The sequence below is a fragment of the Sarcophilus harrisii genome, chromosome 4 (genome assembly GCF_902635505.1).
Source record: "Sarcophilus harrisii chromosome 4, mSarHar1.11, whole genome shotgun sequence".
Classification (NCBI taxonomy): Eukaryota; Metazoa; Chordata; class Mammalia; order Dasyuromorphia; family Dasyuridae; genus Sarcophilus; species Sarcophilus harrisii.
The window spans coordinates 446,997,140-447,017,370 of record NC_045429.1 but is presented as its reverse complement, the minus strand read 5'-3'; the positions used below and the strand labels follow the sequence as shown (position 1 = coordinate 447,017,370).

At 43.8% G+C, this 20,231-nt stretch overlaps 1 protein-coding gene across 3 annotated transcripts in view; it reads left to right on the top strand.

The window, feature by feature from the left end:
* The window catches only part of GTF2IRD1 (GTF2I repeat domain containing 1), a 134,198-nt gene that overhangs the window by 54,042 nt on the left and 59,925 nt on the right, over positions 1-20,231 (top strand). For all 3 annotated transcript variants that reach the window (XM_031967931.1, XM_031967932.1, XM_031967930.1), the window contains exons 14-18: positions 8,307-8,354; positions 12,088-12,153; positions 13,255-13,438; positions 14,322-14,380; positions 14,679-14,735. In XM_031967931.1, coding sequence (XP_031823791.1) covers positions 8,307-8,354; positions 12,088-12,153; positions 13,255-13,438; positions 14,322-14,380; positions 14,679-14,735 — 414 coding nt within the window. The remainder of the gene's footprint in view (positions 1-8,306; positions 8,355-12,087; positions 12,154-13,254; positions 13,439-14,321; positions 14,381-14,678; positions 14,736-20,231) is intronic.

Sequence of the window (20,231 nt, the reverse complement as noted above, 5' to 3'; positions counted from 1 at the left end):
ATTTTTAAGATATTTATTAAGGACATCTTTTATATTCTGTATGAGATTCACTAATTATTAGATGGTCCTGGTAGATGAGGAACTCAGCCTACTCAGTCCACAATTGTTGACAAGCATTTACTATGTGCCCAAGATTCTGAGAGGAATATGAAAAAATACAATTCTCAGCCTCAACTTGGCAACATTTCCAGCAAAAAAGGCCCCAGGGGTCTTAGTGGACCACAAGCTCCATTTGAGCTCCGAATTTGATGCTGACATTAAAAAGACTGAAGCCATCTTACCTTTGTTATAGAAAGGCAAATGCCCCGGGCAAGAGAAGAAGCAGGTACCTGGCTCTCTCCTTCCCCGGTCTGGAGTCCTGCATTCAATTCTGAGCACATTTTAGGGAGAAACATTGTCAAATCATTGGGCATCCAAAGCATATTGATGAGGTTTGCGAGAGGACATGTAACCGTGAAGATGGAGCTCTCGAATCAGCATCAGAGGGCCTGTGTTCAAATCGTGCCTCTGCTACTATATGAACTTTGCTCCATTGCATGTCTTCGCCAAGACTCAGTTTCCTCATCTGTAAAATTCAGGGAGTGGCCTAGATGGCCCCAAAGACCCCGTTTAGCTCTACATCCCTGATCCATGACATAAGATCATGGAATCGGAGACAAGCCTAGAAAAGACCCTAGAACTTGCTCCAAGTATTCAAAGGGCTGCCTCATAGAGAAGGGAAAAGGTTTATTCTATGTAGCTGCAGATTCCAAATAGGAGACATTAGCAAAAGTGACAGGGAGGCCCATTTGGACCCAAGCATTTCCTAGTGGGGAGAACTCGGCAACAATGAAAACACGTGAAGTAGTAAGTTCCTCATTGCTGAAAGGATTCAAGAAATGGCTGGATGACTTCCTCTCAGCAACATGTAGAGAAGGGATTCCCAGGGGAGATGTTCAGCTAGATGAGCTCAGCATCCATCAAATTCTGCCATTTTATACTGAATGCCAAATAGATGGAAAGTGCATTTATTAAATGCCTACTGTGTGCTAGGCCCTCTGCTAAGTTCTGTTAAAGTATTGTCTCATTTGTTCCTTCCTTTGGGAAGGAAGTGCTGTTATTATCTTGATTTTACAGCCAAGGAAACTGAGACAGACGGCAGCAAAGTGACTGGCCCAGGGTCACACAACCAAGAAGTGTCAGAGATCTCGGTTCTCCATCCACTGCACTAACCTGACTGACAAATGAGTGTTCAGGGTTCAGAGAAGGGGATAATCACTTCTAGGAAGGCCTGGAGCCTAGATTTAGAACTAGATAGGCCTTGGCACGTTATTTGGTTGCCATTTTATATTACAGATAAGAAACCCAAGGCCCAGAAATTCTTCAAGAAGCAATAGAAACCCTGGGATTTGGAGTCAGGAGGCCTGCGTTCAGATCTCAGCCCTACCCCATACTGCTCGTGTGACTTTGGGCCAAGACAGAAAAGACCTGATCCCAGAGGTCATTTCATTCCAGATCAGATACGAAGCGGGTCGTCCAAGGTCACACATAAGTCCAAAGCAGCATCAGGATTTGAACGCAGGTGCCCAGGCAACAAATCCCCGTGCTCTCTTAAGAAGGTAGGATTTACCTTCTTAAAGGATTTAAGATGGGCTCAGATTGCAAAATCAACGAAAATCCCAACCAAAAAAACATGTTTTCTTTGCTTCTTTCCATTCGATTTCTAAAAGTCTCAGTGCCCACCAGGACATTTCTGGCGGTCCTAACATTGGGCACTGCCCAAAGAGCAGGTCATGTTCAGGCACTCCTAGAAATGTCCATCTATGAGTTCATTGAATGGCATCTCTTGTAGTAGAACTGGCCTCGGTGCTCATTTGTGCTCAGAACAAGTGATGGGCCTGGTAAATCCCAGCTCTCCGGTGTCTGTCCACGCTGAGAGTCCCACCTTCAATCTCTGCTCTCGCCCCGGTCGGCCAAAATCTCCGTCTAAATCTCATCTTGTTGAAAGCTCATTAATTCTTTGTTTGCAACATCCATCTGTTCCCATGGAAATGCCTGATGACAGAAATTAGTACAATAAAATTAGGACAGTCTCTCATCAGAGGGGGCCCTCCTCTTTACTCCCAACAGGCACTTCATTAAAATAATTAGTGTTCTGTGATCTTACACCTACCTCGCATTTCTCACCCTGCAATGGGGCCGGTTTCTTCCTAAAGCAGAGATCACAGGGTCAGAGACCTAGATTTACAAAGGACCTCAATGGCCACCAGATCTCCCTCCGGCTTCCCCCCCTTTACTTGTGTTATGTTGAACAAATCACTCAAATTCTCTGAACCTCACAATGAATGGAATAATAACTACCACTTATGTAGTACCTGGGCAGCCAGGTGAGCAATGGATAGAGCACCTGGCCTGGAGTTAGGAAATTCAAATGCAGCCTTAGGCAATTATTAGCTGTGTGACCCTGGACAAGTCACTTAATCCCGTTTGCCTCAGTTTCTTCATCTGTAAAATGAGCCGGAGAAGTATCTTCAGTATATTTGTCAAGAAGGTCATGAAGGGTCAGAGATGAAGATATATAGAACATACTATGTGCCAAATGCTTTGCTAAACACTTTCCAAATATTATTTCATTTGATCCTCACAGAATCTCTTGAGAGGCAGGTGCTGTCATTATCCTTGTTTTATAGTTGAGGAAACTCAGGCAGAGGTTAAGTGGCTTGCCTAGAGTCATAAGGAAAGGGTATTTGGCAGGATTTGAACTCAGGTCTTCCTGACAATAGGCCAAGCATTCTAACCACTGGGCCACCTAAGATAATATCACTTGCTCAGCCCATAGGATTATTGTTTTGTTTTTTTGCTGAGGCTTTTGGGGTTAAGTGACTTGCCCAGGGTCACACAACTAGGAAGTGTTAAGTGCCTGAAATCAGATTTGAACTCAGGTCTTCCTGACTTCAGGGCTAGTGCTCTCTACTGCACCACCTACCTGCCCCTCATAGGATTATTGTTAAGTTCGAATAGCCTACAGTCTGTAAACCTTCAAGGGCTTTATAAATGTCAATTATTATTATTTTTCTATTTGTTATTTGAAAATGTAATGGAATATATGGGATATAGTATGAGGCTTTAATATCTGGAAGACCTGAGTTCAAATGTGACATTTCCAGCTACATGGCAAGCCTCGGGTCTGTTTCCTAATTCGTAAAGTGAGGGGGAACAAGATAAGATGGCCTCTGAGGTCCCTTCCTCAGATCTATAATCCTGTGATCCTTTGATCCTACTCTTTTTTTTTTCATTTTAAAGCTTTTTATTTTCAAAACATATGCATAGTTTTCAACACTGACCCTTGCAAAACCTTGTGTTCCAGATTTTTGTCCCTCCCTTCCCTCCACCCCTTCCCTTAGACGTCAGATAATTCGAGATATATTAAACATGCCTAATTCTTTTATACATATTTCCCTAATTATCTCGCTGCACAAGAAAAATCAGTTGATGCTACTGTTGTGTTCTATTTTCAGCCCCAAGGAAGGGTCTGAAGTTGTAGGATTTCTGTGTTTCTCCCTCTGCGTCCCCTTTCCCCTAAGCTCATCCTCTTCCTACCTTCCCTAGTTCTGTTAAGACTGCCACCCTCCTCCCAATCTCCTGGACTCCCACTTTGGGGCCATCTTTAACTCTTCCCTCTCAAACACCTTTCTATATTTAGTCAATTAGCTCAGCTAATTAATTCTGCCTCCACAGTGTCTTTAGCATCCAGCCTTTTCTCCCCACTCAGTCGGCCTGGCCATAAGCATTTAGGAAGCTCTTTCTGTGTGCCAGGCCCTGGGCTAAGCCTTGGGGCCGCCAAGAAAGGTACAGATAGTCCCTGCCCTCTAGAAACTTATATTCTGAAGGAGCAGATAGCATGCGAGTTCTTAGGTACATGCGAGATCTCTCCTGGAATACAGAAGGGGAGATCTGGGCCAAGTCTTGAAAGAAGCCAGGAAACATAAAGGGCAGAAGTGTAGGGGCAGAGAGAAATGGAGGCAGGGAGAGGGTGCAGCCAGGGCAAAGGCATGAACTGCCCTGGGAAAGGAAATACTAACGGGCACTGTGACTGGATTGAAGAATTCATAGAGGCTGTTCAGTCTGAGAGGCAGGTGGAAAGGTAGCAAGGGGCCAGGTTATACTTAAAGAGCTTCAAATTTGTTATTATTCCATCATATTTGACACTTCGTGACCCCATTAGGAGTTTTCTTGGGAAAAATACTGGAGTAGTTTGTTACCATTTCCTTCTCCAGCTCATTTGACAGATAAGGAAACTGAGGCAAAAAGGATGAAGTGACTTGCCCAGAGTCACACAACTAGTAAATGTCTAAGGCTTCCTCCAGGTCTGGCACTCTTATCCACTGCACCATTAGTGCTACCAGCACTTGCTGTCCATAGTCATCTTTACCCACTAATAATTCAGCTTTGTATGTCATTTAGGACTGAAACTGCAACTCCTTTGATTTTTAAAAACGTTATTGTTCTATTCTCTTTCGCCTTTTTAAGTGCTTAGAGTATAGTCATATGTGATATAAATTTCCTTTCATTTGCATTTAAAGGTCTTTTCTGTCTTGTTGAAGAATTTATTGTTCATCGTTGGAATTGGTAAATTTAGCCCCAATGTGTCTTAGACTTTGATGCATGGGGATCGGGAGAGGAGTAATTTGTTTTTTTCTGACGACGATCTGTGTATTCTTATGATTGGTCCTTTGTTTTCTATAGTCAGAAGTTGGGGGCAATTTTCTCGTATTATTTCCTGCCATGTAGCCTTCAGAGTTTTTTGATTTGTCGTGTTCTTCTGGGAAATCCGTGATCTTTAAATTGTCTTTGTGCATCCTGTTTTCTAGGTCAATTGCTTTTGCTTGAATAGAAATCGTGCTCTTTAGACATTACCGCCTTATTCTTCTCTTCTGCCTGCTTTTCTTACAATTTGGTATTTTTTTATTCAGCCTATTATTCTCCCTTTTGATTCTTTGGAGAAGCTCTACCACGTTAAAGTCAAGTCTTTCTAATATGCTAATTGTGTACATGGGGAAAACGATTAGATTCTGACAGTTGTTCCTTTCTAACTTTATTCTCGTGGTTTTCGTTTCTCGTTTGAATCATCCTGGAATATCTTCTGGTTGCTCCATACTCTTTTGAGATTTCACTGGGCTCAATATTTCATCAGGAATTGATTCAATTCATTTGTCTTGTAATATTTGTTAAGAGAGCTTTGTAATCTCTCCGAGGATTTCATACTTACCCTTCCTTCTAATTTTAGTATCCTCTCTGTTGATTTATCAACTTGTATTCCAGATTTTTAATTGAATTTTCTTCCTCTTGAAATCTCTGGCATTTCAGCCTATTCTACTCATATTCCCTCGTCATTTATTTTCTAACTCCTCCCCCTTTGATGGTGGGTACATCCGAGGGATTGGCCTGTATAATCGTCTCATCCTCCTCCCATGGTGGGGGATTTGCTTTTCATTGGCCTTATTTGTTGCCCCAAGTGTTTTCGGAGGCTACAAGCCTAACCCCAGATATATTTTATTCCTCTTTCCTTCAGGTTTTCTGCAGTCATTCGCACTGACCCTGTCCCAGTTTTAGGGTTGTTGGGGGTTTTTTTTAATCCTTTCCTTATTTGGCCGGGCTGAATCAGCTTCTACTTTTTGCAGGATTAGGGGAGGGAGAGAAGAGTGTTCTGGACAAACTCTCTATAGTTTCCAGCCAGAAGAAAGCCTGGTTCTTGAATAAAAGAATCCCCTTTCCCTTTCACAAGGCACAGAATTAGTGTCTCCCATTCATTGCGATGAAAATGGGGGTAGAAATGGAGAGAGGAGATAAAATGGGCCGGCAAAGAGAGTAATCCAAATGTGGGTTCAAGGGACAAATCCACCCCTGCTCTGGTGTGGGGATTGGTGAGGAAAAGGTGCTAAGTTACTGCATTAAAAATTAATGTTGTCTTGTATTAATCCATAAGGCTTTTTACCTTCTTGGGTTTCTCATTTCCTTGTTTTATGGATTCAGCTATAATTCATCTTTCCATATCTGGCACATCATTCTTCTTCGAGGGGGTGGGGAAGTAGAAAGTAGAGATTGAGGAAAATGGCTGTTCTTCCTTGGTTACGTGACCCAGAAGTCTCTCACAATAAGCTTTCTGGTTGGCTCATCTGATTCTAGTTTCTCCCCTCTCAATCCACCCTCTACTCACCTGCCAAAACAAGAGGTGCTGAAAGCCCAAGTACATATGGTCATGTCACTCCCCTTCTCAAGGCAGCTCGGGCACACCTGGGATTGAAGTCAGGAAGACCTGAATTTGAATCAGATCTCAAAGAGCTAAAAGATATGTGATCCTGGGCAAGTCACTTAACTTCTGCCTGCCTCGGTTTCCTCAATTGTAAAATGCAGACTATAGGAGCACCTACTCCAAGATAGTTTTAAAAATCAAATGAGATAATATTTATAAAGTGCTTTGCATACTGTCTAGGACACAGTAGGTATTTGATAAATGTCTGTTTCTTTCTTCCTTCTCCTTCCTACTTTCCTGCTCAATAAACTCCAGCATCTCTCCTTCCCTCTGGGATTGAATACAAACTGCTCTGCTTGGAATTTAAAGCCTCTCACCGTCTGGCTCCAGCCTGCTTTTCTGGGCTCTCCCACATTAATCCCGGTCGCACACTCCATGTTGCAGCCAAGCTGGCGGGCTGGCTGGTTTCTTGGACACAGCATTCCATCCCCTATCCGTGCGCCGTGTCTGGAATGCACTCCCTCCTCGCCTCTGCCTCTTGGAACGTTTAGCTTCCTTTAAGGCTCGCCCCAAATGCTAACCAGCTCTTCTCTGAGGCCTTTCGAGAGTTCTCCTAATTGCTGGAGCCCCCTGAAAATGACTTGGTTTTTACATGATACACATTTTGTATTTGCTTCTCTATGTAAGTGCTACCTTCCCTACTCTGGCTCTGCCTCCAGGAGAATGTCAGCTCTATTTTTATTTGTATCCTCAGCACCTTTCTGACACATAGTATACTTGAGGAAGGAAGGAAGGAAGGAAGAAAGGAAGGAAGGAAGAAAGGAAGGAAGGAAGGAAGGAAGGAAGGAAGGAAGGAAGGAAAGAAGGGAAGAAGGTGGGAAGGAGGGAAAGAAGGGAGGGAGGAAGAAAGAGACAAAGAAAGAGAGAGAGAGAAAAGAAGGAAGGAAGAAAGAAAGAGTGAAAGAAAGGAAGAGAGAAAGAAAGAAAGGAAGGAAGAAAAAGAGTGAAAGGAAGGAAGAGAGAAAGAAAGAAGGAAGGAAGGAAAGAAGAGAGAGAGAAAGAAAGAAGGAAGGAAGAGAGAAACAAAGAAAGAAAAAAAGAAGGAAGGAAGAAAAAAGGAATAAAGAAAGGAGAGGAAGGAAGGAAGAAAAGAAGAAAGAAGGGAGAAAGAAAAAATAAGAATAATGAAAGGAGAGAGGAAGGAAGGAAAATTAGGAAAGAAGGAAAATTAGGAAGGAAGGAAGGAAGAAAGAAAGGAAGGAAGGAAGGATAAAAATGAATGTTAGACTTCAGGCATATTCCTCCCTTCCTCAGCCTTGTCTAAGCTAATTTGTCACAGAAGCCGAAAGGGATCTCAGAGGCCATCTACCAGCTCCTCTTACAGATGGGGAAATTGAAACCCAGAGAGGTCACATAACATAGAATCATAGGACCACCTAGAGGTAGAACAGACCTTTGAGGCCATCTAGTCCAACCATCTCATTTTCCAGATAAGGAAACCGAGGCCACAATGGTTATATAAAAAAGGGAAGGTATAACTCAAGTTCCCTGAAGCCCAAATTAAGCACTTGTTCTTCCCTCCACCTGCAGAGCATTACAGTCTCTGTTGGATTATGTCACTGTACTGGTATGTTTTACTGAGCTGATTCACACACATACACACACAATATTTTTTATTTTTTGTACCTAGCAAGGTGAGGAGAAATATATTTGGAAATAAAGAGAATATAAAGCAAGAATATTAAAATAGCGAGAGTAGCAAAACTAAGAAAATGTCCCAAACTGTGGGCATTTTGCTCCCTCCATTATATCCATCTACCTAGAAATAAATTTTAGTTATACTAAAAACCAGCAGCATGCCCATTTTATAGATGGGAATCCAAGGCATAGAGCAATTCCTCAGTTTGGGATCTTTGGAGCTAGTGGCTGAGATGAGTTGTCCTCCAGCTCCCTTATCTCCTCATTCCTCTTGGGTCTTCTTTTGATATTTTGTATTGGATGGAATTTGGCAGGGATGGGGGAGGGAGAAGGGGGAGAAATGATGTTTACGAGGTTCTCTCTGCTCCCCTTTCAGATAAAGGGCACAATGAGGACCCTCGGCATGAAGAGAAGCAGGTGGAAGGTAAAAAGCTGAGGGAAAGGGGATGGGGGCAAGGGAAAGAGCAAACAGGAATCTCATTTGCCCCTGGTCCCCATCTGTCTCTGCTGTCTGTGTCTCTGGCCCCTCTCCCTCCACCATGTCTGTCTTCCTGTTTCCCATTCTACCATACTTTCCTTGATCATGGTTCTATACTATATTCACGTGTACATGGCTTAACTTAGGGTAGAAGCAGTGATATCCCCTACCCATACACAGGGTGGGAAACACAGGGTGATGGAAGGCCATGACACCGAAAGGCAGGGATTTTCTAGCCAAGGCCGAAGAAAAACAGCAATGAAAAATGGACTCGAAAGGCTCCAGCTGAATTGGGTCAGAGGTCAGCCTGGTTCAGTTTAGTAATTGGACTTGCAATCAGGCAGCACTGGAACCACAGTGAATAAACCTCCAAGAACTTCACTTGTCTTTGTGTTTCCAAAAACAGATCTGGTGAGATTCCAGAGTGTGAACTTATTCTATAAACATGCCCGAGTTAGTTTTCCAGAGTTTTGGGTTAAAGTAATTAGAGTGCCCAGGAACAAAAGAGCAAGATCTCCAGGAAAATTAGGAAGAGAGTAGGAATGAAAGGAACCTCAGCAGAGTCAGATCCTCCACTATGCTATTAAATGATTATCATCAAAAGTATTTGTCAGTGGTTAAAAACCAATTTTTTAAATCCATCAAATAGATTAGTTTAATAAGACCTAAGAAAAAATCCAACACAGAGCCACAATAATCCAAAGATATCTACTACTAGGGGAAGAACTTCTTTTTAATTCAAAAAGTCTGGGGAAATTAGAAATCAATATGGTGGAAACCAGGATTAAACCACATCTCACACCACATGCTCCAAATGTATCCCTGACTTAAATGCAATTATATCCACATAACAACCCCAGGTGGTAGTGCTGTTATTATTCCCATTTTACAGATGAGAAAACTGAGGCAGGCAAAAATTAAGTGACATAGCCAGAATCACAGAGGTAATGAGTATCTACAAGCAGATTTGAACTCAGGTCTTTCTCACTCCAGGTCATCACTTTCCTTACTGTGTTACCTAATTATAAAGAATCATATCACAGGGGCAGCTAGATGGCATGGTGGATAGAGCCCCAGACCTGAAGTCAGGAGGACCTGAGTTCAAATCTGGCCTCAGACACTAAACACCTCCTAGCTATGTGATCCTGAGCAAGTCACTTAACCCCACTTGCCTCAGGGGAAAAAAAAGAATCTTATCATAAAATGCATGTCAAAGCATTGATCTTTGTAGTATTGTTTATTTTAGATCCAAAAGGAACCTTAGAAATCGACCAGTCTAACCTCATTTTTATAGAGGAGGATGCTGCACAGGATCACACAGATAGTAAGTAGCAGGCTTGAACCCAGGAGCTCTGGCTCCAAATCTGGGTCTCTATCCACTGAACCATGCAGACCCTAATACTCCCTAAGCTGACTCCCTGAGGATCATCTCCCAGAGCATCCTGGGATTTATTTAGCAACCAGTTCTCTGAAAAATATATGCAGTGCTCACTTTTAAGGTTAATTTGAACCGTTAACATCACCTTTGTCAATTTCTCAAGGCTAAACAATTAACAGAACAATAAACCAAGCCCCCATTTATAGTCTGCTGATTTCTAGAGAGTAAATCCTCATAGAGAACATTTAACAATCAGCTCTCATGAGCTGATAGAAATGAACTTCAGCAATTCCTGGCTCTTTTCCTTTTCCATTTTCCCTAAGGATTCCCTCCAGGGGTACACCAGGGTCAGGGAGAATCATGGGGAGATGTTAGGCAGAGAGATAATTATAGAAATGAAAAAGGAGAGAAAAAGGCCATTCTCCAAAGAGAGCAGAAGCAGAGATCCACCTTCTCACCCACCTCCTCTCTGTTATTTCTGTCTGGAAGGAAGGAAAAAACCAGGAGGGAGGCTAGAACCCACCAGAGTCTCAGCTTGGGGACTTGAACCCAAAAGAAAGCTTCCAAGTTTTTCCATGGAGAAAAGACACAGAGGAGAGGTGGAGGCAGATGGGGACAGAAATCTCAAATCAAAGAACAGTGACTATTTGGCCTTAAGGCCCTAACAAAGTACCACCAGTCAGCTAGGGCAACTGAACGGCTCTGAGGCTTTATTAAAGGAAACTGGGTGGTTCAGTGGGTGGAGCACTGGACCGGCATCAGAAATACCTAGCAAGCCCCAGATGCTTACTAAGTGTATAATCCTGATTCTGTGCCTCAGTTTCCCAACCTGTAAAATGAGGGAGATTAGACTTTGAAGAACTCCATGGTCCAGAGGGACAATTGGAACACCAAGGGGTGCCTCCCACCCCATCCAACCCAGGACAGATGATCCAAGGAAGAAATGACCTCCAAAATGAACCAACTGTGTCCTTCCCCAGAATAGGTTCCATGAGCCTCTCTCTTCTCCCTTCTCTCAGCTCCCTTGCTCATCATGCTCATGGTTGGACAAGGCTGAAGAGCCCAAAGCTCAGAACAGGGGGGTAGGTCTTGGTCAGGGGGCTCAGGGCTCCCCAAGTCGATGTCATTGATAGGTAGGGGGTTGGGGCCAGTGGTTAGAGACAGTGTAGGGTCCACTGTCCCTCCCCAACTTCGCTGCTCTAGAACTCAAATGGGAAGCCTGTTAGTAAGTGCATTCATGAAAAATACCAAGACTTCTTACTTTTAAGAACTCACTTTTCCATGAATATTTACGTTTTACACAGTGTTCTACATAGATCATGTCATTCGTTCCCACAAAAGTCTTGTGAGATGAGGGCTATTATTATTCCATTTTTACAGCCGAGGAAACTGAGGCTCGTGCAGGTTAAAGGATTCCGTTCGGCCGAAATGAGATGTGAACTCAGGTCTAATGCTCTGTCCACTAAACGACCTGATTTTCACGCTCCGAGGAAGACTTGCCTCTCGCCATCACCAGCGGTGGCTGTCTTCTTCAGGGAAAATGGCGCAGTCCCCCAGCTTCAGCCCCCCCCCCCTTTCTGTACCAGGCGCCCACACACACCCACGCATCCTTTTTGAACTTTTCTCAGCATTTTCTACTGCTCTTAACAACTGGAAAATAAAGCATGTAAAAATAACCAAAGAGACGAAGGTAAAAAAAATCCTCAGCACTTTAAAAAGCCATTTCCCCGCATCCTTCCCAGTCTACACTGGGCCTAATCAGACTTGCCTTAACTTCTTAGCTTCTTTCAGGCCCCTCTTATAAGTAACTAAAGTCGGTGTCAAATCCCATCTCTGTGAGGCCCTGACTGGCCAGGTCACTTCCCATTTGGGGGCCTCAGTTTGTCAAATCCAGGGACTTGGGGGTCCCTAGGATCATTCTGGCCAGCCCTGCCCAGTGTCCCTGCACCTCCTGGCGGAGCCCCCTCCTTTAGCCACATGGCCCTAGCTGATACTATTCTCCTGGACTCGAGGGGCAGTGTAAAGAGGGGTGGGCCCAAGCTCAGCTCCCACCACAGGTACCACTAAAATGGGCAAATCCTTTAACTTCTCTGCACCTCAGTTTCCTCAGCTATAAAATTGGGATAATAATAGCTGCCTCTGATCTATCAATCAATCAAAACAAAGGGAGAGGGGAAAAGGGAATAAAGAGTAACCCCCCCCCAAAACCCATAAAATAATGTGTGTAGTGTGTCTTCCTTCCTGGGAAAAAGGAAATTAAACAGCTTACTTATCTTGCCTGGGAAATGGGCTGTCTTTCAGATGGTATTGGTGACGTCATCCGACATCTCCGGAAGCAAGTGGAGACGCTCTTCAACACACGATATGGTAAACGGTGGCTTGGGGATTAGGAGGGTGCTGACAGAGGGGCGGGCTCTGATCACCAGCCATTCCATCTTTCAGAGTAGCCCATGCTAGGGTCCCTGCTGACTCTCAGGGTGCCATGATTGCCATGGTTATTTATTAATGCATTTATTAAGCACCCACTATATGCCTGGCACTCTATCAAGCAGTGAGGAGACAAAAAAAGAGGCAAAAGAATGGTTCTTGCCTTCAAGGAGGTCACCATTCCATGGGGAAAGTCAGCAGTCACTGCCCTTGTGACACAGAATCGTCAAGGTCCAAGGTTCTGAATCTAGAGGCATCTATTTAAGTGCTTATCATTATGGAAGCAAAGAAAGGCAAGTCGAGTTCCTGCCCTCAAGCAGCTTGCATGTTAATAAGAAGAAAATATTGTCCACATAGAATGTGAATTAACTAGGAAGATCCAGGGAGAGATGAAAGGCAGCTTGGGAATGGAAGGCATTATTCTAGTTCTCCCTGTCCAAGACCTCAGGCAGCTTAAAGCAAAGCCTGACTTTCCACCCAATGGACCTGACACCGTGGTACATAAATACGATGGGAGAAGAGAGCCGGGTAGCCAGTCGAGGTCGACACAAGTTGTCTCATCTGAAGTCTTCTTTTCTCTCAAAATCAATCGAGAAACATTTATTAAACTCCTGCTATATGCCAGCCACTGTGCTAAGCTCTGGCGATACAAAAAGGAGCAACAGACAGTCCTGCTTTCAAGAAGCTTCCAATCTAATGAAGGAGAGAACATACAAATAAATACGCACAAAGCAAGCAGCGTCCAGGGTAAATAGGAGGCAATTAGCAGAGGGCTTGGGGAGGGCTTCCTGGAGAAGGGAGGATTTTTAAGGAATTCAGGAGGGTCCATTGTCAGGGAGTAAAGAAAGAGGAGAAAAAATTCTCCTGCCGGCCCTTCAGCCACAGAATCTGGCCAGATCAGAGGCCCAGGCCCTCCCTGCTTTTCTGTGTCACCCGGAGTCGGCCTCAGGAGAAAAGTGCCCTCGTGGCAGCAGGTTCCTGCCTCCAGACCAGCCTCCCCCGGAGGCCGCGCTGTGCTAACGAGAATCCTTGTCCTTTCAGCCAAAGCCATCGGCATTTCGGAGCCAGTCAAAGTCCCCTACTCCAAATTCCTGATGTACCCGGAGGAGCTCTTTGTGGTGGGGCTGCCAGAGGGTATCTCGCTTCGGAGGCCTAACTGCTTTGGGATTGCCAAGCTCCGGAAAATCCTGGAGGCCAGCAGCAGCATCCACTTTGTCATTAAGAGGTAAGGAAGGATGGAGCTGTGCCCTCTGGACTTGGGGCCGAGGGAGGCAGACCAAGGTCTGTGCTGGGGCCCCCGTGGTCGTGTTGTGGGTGACAGGATGGGGGGCTGGCTTCGAGTCAAGGAAACATGGATTCAAAACCTGCCTCTGATGCATCGACCCCCAAAAAAAGGAGAGGGAAGGAAAGAATAGCCCCCGTGCTGAGCTGGTCACCCAACTCCAGGCTGTAGTTTGAATGGGAACAGAAGGGCTGGCGCTCAGGCAGAAGGGCATCCATTCAGGCGGCATTTTAAAAAGACTCCTCGGGCTTATATTTGAATCAGGCTGCAGCTGGGCCCATGAGCTGCTGGTATCTGGACCGAAATGGAGCTGGGGACAGGAGCGATAAAATGGGGAAAATTCAGGGCCTGGCTCGGCTTTGCCACCGACTCACTGTGTGATCTTGAACCAGTCACCATTATTGCCAATTGCCGTTGTCATTTGTAAAGTGGGGAAATTATCTCCGCCCAGCCTGCCTCACAGAGCCGTCGGGAGGTGCCGAGGCAGTGGGTGAAAACTCCCCGGGAGGTATATGATGTAGGGTCTTCCTCAGGTCCCCACAAGTGGACCTGAACCCTTTGGACCCATAAAATACTAGAGGTGAAGGGTCCTTAGAGACCCCTCAGTTTTACAAAGGAGACAGACCTGGCGAGGGGAAATGTGTTGTCCAGATCACAAAGCGAGTTGTTGGCTGAGCCAGGGCCAGAAGACACAAGGCCGGAATCTTGGTTCCCATTCCCTCCCCCCAATGCCTTCATTCTGAGAATTGAGGGGTAGGGGGAGGAGACCCAGAGCAAAGTGGCAAAGGCCATCCCCGCTGACCTTCCGCTTTGTGCTATTTTACAGACCCGAGCTCCTTGCCGAAGGAATTAAAGACGCAGCCACCGACAGCCCCGGGGCACTAGGTAGGATTCTGGGCCTGGCAAACTGCAAAGATATCACGTATTACAGCAGAACGTTTCCGCTTCCTGCTTCCAGACCGGACCCCCTTAGGAGCTGCTCCCGCATGTGTTCTCTCTCCATAGCAATCCCCCCTTTGTCCCTCCCAGCTGCCCTCTCTGATTCCCCTCCCCTCCGCTCTTCTCTTTCCTCCTTTCTTTATCTTCTCCCCCTGTCGTCATCCTTCTCTCCTTTCATGAACATGTTTTGTCTTCATTATTGCCCTAATTCTTTTTCACGTGGCTCTTCTGTTTACACCCTTAGAGAGAGATTCTGGGGACTCCCTGGTGGACGAGACTGTAAAAAGACAGGGGTTTCAAGGTAAGGAGCTAGTTCGGGAAAGGGCACGGGGGCCTTTACAAGCCTCCATCGGCTCCGAGGGCACGGGGGCATCGGCACAGGGCTTTGGGACTCGGGGAAGGCAGCTTGTGTCAGCCAAGTCATTGGCCTGGGAGCCGGGCTTAAGTGACCGCAGGGTGGGAGAGGCCTGATGGCCCACTAGTGGCTGGCTGGTAGAGAGCAGGGCCTGCTGGCTCAGTCCTCCTGGCATAGCTCATGTCTCAGGAGTGTAAGTGCACACACACATGTACCTGTGTGAGTGTGCAGGTGTGTGTAAAGAGCCCAAATTAAGGTCCAAACCTCAAACTCAGAGATTCAAAACCTCTTCTCAGGGGCTCTGAATCTGGAGAGAAAAAAAAAAGACATTTGTTTTCATCAACTCCCGACTAAAATTTAGCGTCCTCTTCAGTTACTTAAATGTGTCCTGAGACAAGGTTCACAAGTTTCCTCAGACTGTTGGAGGGTGAGGTCCATGGCACAAGCAGAGGGGAAGAATCCTGCTGTGGGGGAAGAAAGACTCACCGTCAACGGACCTGGTGCAAATCCCACCTATACTATTATATGACCTGGAGCCAAAGTCACTGAACCTCTTTAAGCCTCAGTTTCTTCATCTGTAAAATGGGATGATTGGCTTAGGTGGTCTCCACAGTGCCCTCCAGTGCAGGTCAACGATCTGATGACCATGGCCAGGTCATATTTTTTTCCCTGAGCCTCAGTCTTTCCCTTATGATATTAAGGATTTGGACTAGATGGCTTCTGAGGTCATTTCCTGCTCTAAATCGCTGATCTCACAAATAAAACCTTGCTCAGATAGTTGTCTCTAAGTATTTTAAAAGTTATAAAATGAGAAAGTCTGAACACTGCTTGATTCTCATGATCCATCCTGACCCTAAACAAAGAGGGTACAAGGAGGCATCTCCTTCCCTTCTCTGCAGATGTCAAGGACTATGAGGGTGGAGCACCACTTGTATTGACATTCTCGGTTAATAGTTTGTTGTTCAGTCATTTTTTCAGTCCTGTCCAACCTTCATGGCCCCATTTAGGGTTTTCTTAGCAGAGATACTGGGGGAGTTTGCCATTCCCTTATTCAGCTTATTTTTGGAGATGAGGAAACTGAGGTAGACAGGGTTAAGTGACTTGCCTAGGCTCACACAGCTAACACAGGTCTGAGGTTGGATTTGAACTCAGGAAGATGAGAATTCCTGACTCCCAGCCTAGTGTTCTATCAACTATGGCGCCACCTAGCTGCCCCAGATTGATGGTTAATTTTCCCAAAGGGGGGTTTGTTTTTGTTTTTATGTCTTTCTATTTCTTTTGTTTTCCTCATGATTAGCGATTTCTCTCTGGATGAAGGAGGGGAAAGAAATCTATTGGGAAATTAAGACGTTTTTTAAAAAAAGATATAATTTACAAATTTGTTTTAAAAAAAATTTACAACACTTATTCTGCCTGGCTCCAGAGGCAGAGCCAGGAGCACCAGGGAGAGGTTGCGAGGAGGCAGATTTTGGTTTGAAGTCAGGAACAGCATTAGAATTCTCCCACAATAGAAAAGATTAATCAGGGAGGTTTCAGGTTTCCTCCTTCCCTGGAGGTCTTCAGACAAAGGCTGGATAGCTGCATATTAGGTTTAGTATAATCATTGGTTGGCCACGAAGATCCCTCCTGTCTTAGAAATTATGAGATCACTGGGTTCGTCCTCATCCCGATGTGGAAATAACCCCAAGTTCTTGAAGACTACACCGAGGTCACACCAAACTCGGCTAGATTGTACTAGCCATGCTGGCAAGATTTAAACTTTTTCTACTCATGACCCCTTTTCACCTAAGAAATTTTCACACCATCCCAGGTATATATAGGTATATAAAGTAGGTATACAGTTCATTTTACGCCACCCCAGGTATATAGGTGTATAAAATAGGTAGACAAATCAAACATTTATTGATAATAAATCAAAATTTTGTGCCCCCCCATATTCATTTATGTAACTCCATATGGGGTCACGACCCCCAGTTTAAGAAGCTTTGGTTCAGAATATGGTCCTAGGGATCAGCTTTCTACTGTCCTGGAAAGAACTTCACTAATTCAAGGGGTTAATCGTGGAAATAGGAATTCTTTGACCATGGCAACCCAGGAAACAGAGGACTCTACAAAAGGGCTCCCAATCCACTTCTCCAGTGACAGTGGCAGTAAAGGGTCAAAGGATGTTAAGAATCACGTTATTTTTAGGCCATCCATAAAACATTAATTTAGCCATTAGTATTCTGATTGGGAGATCTTTGCCTAATGACCAGGGAGTTGACATACTCTTGGAAGTACTGAACCATATAAATATTAGCCTTCTTGCTATAAGCCAAATCAGAAGTCATAAGGAAGTTACAGCTAAGTGGAAAGTTGGCTCACACGTTCTTGGAGGGACTCAAAAAGAAGAAAAAAAGTTGGCAGAGCTGGATTCATCTTGGAGGCAAAGGCAATAGGAAACATCACTTGCAGGAGGTCCCTCAGTCATCCCATCATGCATTGCTTATCACGAGCATTTAAAAAAGAACACTGTGAAAATAATTTCTGCTCATGAGCCAACATGTGATGTAGAGAATGTCAAGGTAGAGAAATTCTGTGCAGAAATCCATGAAGTCCTTCAAAATAACTCAAGACAGATACCTAGTGACCAGTACAAAAGATGGGGATAAACAGGATAGCAAAAAATATGTTGGAAAATATGATTCGGGCTTCATAAATGCAAGAGAACAAAAGCCTATAGACTTGTCGGAAGCCTTTCTCCTATGTGTCATGAACACTCTCCTTTTATAAAATTCCATTTTTCCAATGAATAAAAATCTGTTTTCTCTCCCTCCCACATACTCCCATTAAAAAAAAATTTAAAGTAAAAACCCTATTAACAAATGCACATAATCAAGCAAAACAAATTCCCTCAATGGCTATATCCCCAAAAAATGTGACATTGTGCATCCAAGTCCATTGCCTCTCTGTCAAGAGATGGGTCTCGTGCTTCACCATCAGTCCTCTGGAATGGTGATTGGTCATTGTGTTGATGAGAGTCATGAATACTTTCTTTCAGGAGAAAGTTGAAAAACATTCATTGGACAGAATAAGCAGCAAACAATGTCACAAAAAACAGGAAATGGACAGTGTCATAGAACTATGACTAGGACCCTCAAGAGCCATCTTGGTCAATGTCATACACTTTTTAGACAAGAAAACTGAATGGAGGAACTTGCCCAAAATGTCCAGGTAGCAGGCATCAGAGGCAGAATTTGAAACTAGATCCTTTCACTAAAGCACTGTCTTCAGTGCTCATTTCCTGCACTACACAGCCTCTTCCGAGGAAGAAAATAGCTGGTTTCCATAAATGTTTGTGGAATGAGTGAAGGAGAAAGTAATTTCTAAATTACCTCTCTTTATGCAATCAGATCATTGCCTCATTATAGCAAATGTCAAAATTAGTCTCAAATTTAGAAGAAAGAATAAATACAGAAAGCAGCCATTGCATGCAAATTACAACCGCTCTACCCTGACCTATTTGAACAAACATGTGATGCTGAAAAATGGATAAAGAACAAAACATTGACACCAATTACTATCCTTTCCTACAAAAATTTAACCAATGTAAGTTGCTTTTCACAAGGAAGAGTCCAAAGGAATTCAGAAACCACCTCAATCAGAAAACACTTAATTTTGGCAAAAGAGAGATGAGGCAGCCAGCCACAAACCTGTTTAAAATAGAAATTTATGTGCAAAATATTTAGGAGGCAGAATAGAAGGTCATGGACTACATCGATTCACAAAGCAAAAGAAGTGCTGAGAGAGACGAGTCTGCAAAAATCTTAGCATGAAAGTAACATAAGCCAGATCGTTTCATGACCATCTATAGATGAAACTGAAATGAGAGAAGCAAACAAAAAGCAATCAATAAACACATATATATATAGACACACATATACACATATATTTATATAAAAACAGATATACACACATATATATAAAACAGATATTTAAATATACACACACTCTATATGTATATAAAATATAGAGATATACATACACACATATAAAACATAGATATACATGCCACACATACACATATGTAGCGCCTAATATGTTCCAGGCACCGTACTTTACAAATATTGTGTCATTTGATCCTTATAACAACCATAGAAGATAGGGGCTATTATCCCCATATTACAGATGAGGAAATTGAGGCAAACAAATGATGTGACATACTCAGACACAGCTGGTAAGGTTAGTTTTTAACTCAATCTTCCTGACCCCAGACACAGTCACTGCACCACCAGCTGTGACTCATACAGGAGAAGGAAAAGATTAACCTCCTGCCTTCTGAGAACTTAGTCATTCTAATAGATAAGACTACGGCTATAGATTTGTATTGGAAGGAACCTTAGAAGTCACCGAGTCCAACTCCCTCATTTCACAGAGGAGGAAGTTTAGTCCAAGGCAAGATTCAGACCTCGTTCTTCCCTGACTCCAACACTATCCATTACCCTGGAGGTGTCACACTCCTGGTTCCCTTCCCACCCTGGTACAAAACTCCAGAGTTTGGCTCAAACCGGTTTAAAATGGAATGGAAGAATGTTTAATATTAATAAATACAACTATAACCCAAATAAGGTTAATTTTTGTTTTTCTAAGTTAATATGCAGGTCACAGGAATTCATTTTTTTATTTGAATTTGCCGCTAACTATTCCAATGAATAAATATTTGTTTTCTCTCCCTCCCACATACCCCCATTAAAAAAAACTTTTAAAGGAAAAACCCTACTAACAAAAGCACATAATCAAACAAAATAAATTCCTCAATGGCTATGGCCAAAAAAAAAGTGACATTCTGCACCCCAAGTCACCTAGAATAACACAGAACTATAAAGTATTAAACTGTAGCTAGTGAGGAGAGACTCTAGTAACGAGGAAAAGGGTCACGGACTGAACCCAAATGCCACCTCCTTGAAGCTATCCTTGATCACCCCTATTTCTGCCCGCTTTTAATCCTGTGTGTGCTCCATACTACCTATCAATCAACCAATCAGACATGAAGCACCTACTGGATTAGGGCTGGGGAATCTAACAACAAAGCGATCCCTGCCCTCGCAGAGCTTAGATTCTCATAAAAAAGTCGTGTATAGATATAGATCTGTACAAGAGATATGCAGAGCGATATAAAGTGATATCTTTTAATCTGTGATTTTGTATGATACTGAATTTTGTATCATTTTCTAACCTGGGCTTTATCTCCCCTCAGTGTACTCTCAGAGCTCTTTGTACTCCCACCATACATAGTCCCCAGCACAGTGTGGAACATAGAATATTCCTCAGTGGAATACCAGTAGCTGCCCCCGTTGAGTCCATCCCCCTGCCTCTCTACAGGAGAGCACTGTGACATTCTAGATTTTCTCCTCTCAGGCAGTTATCCAGCCCTTGCTAACTCTCCCCAGAATTCACTTGCCA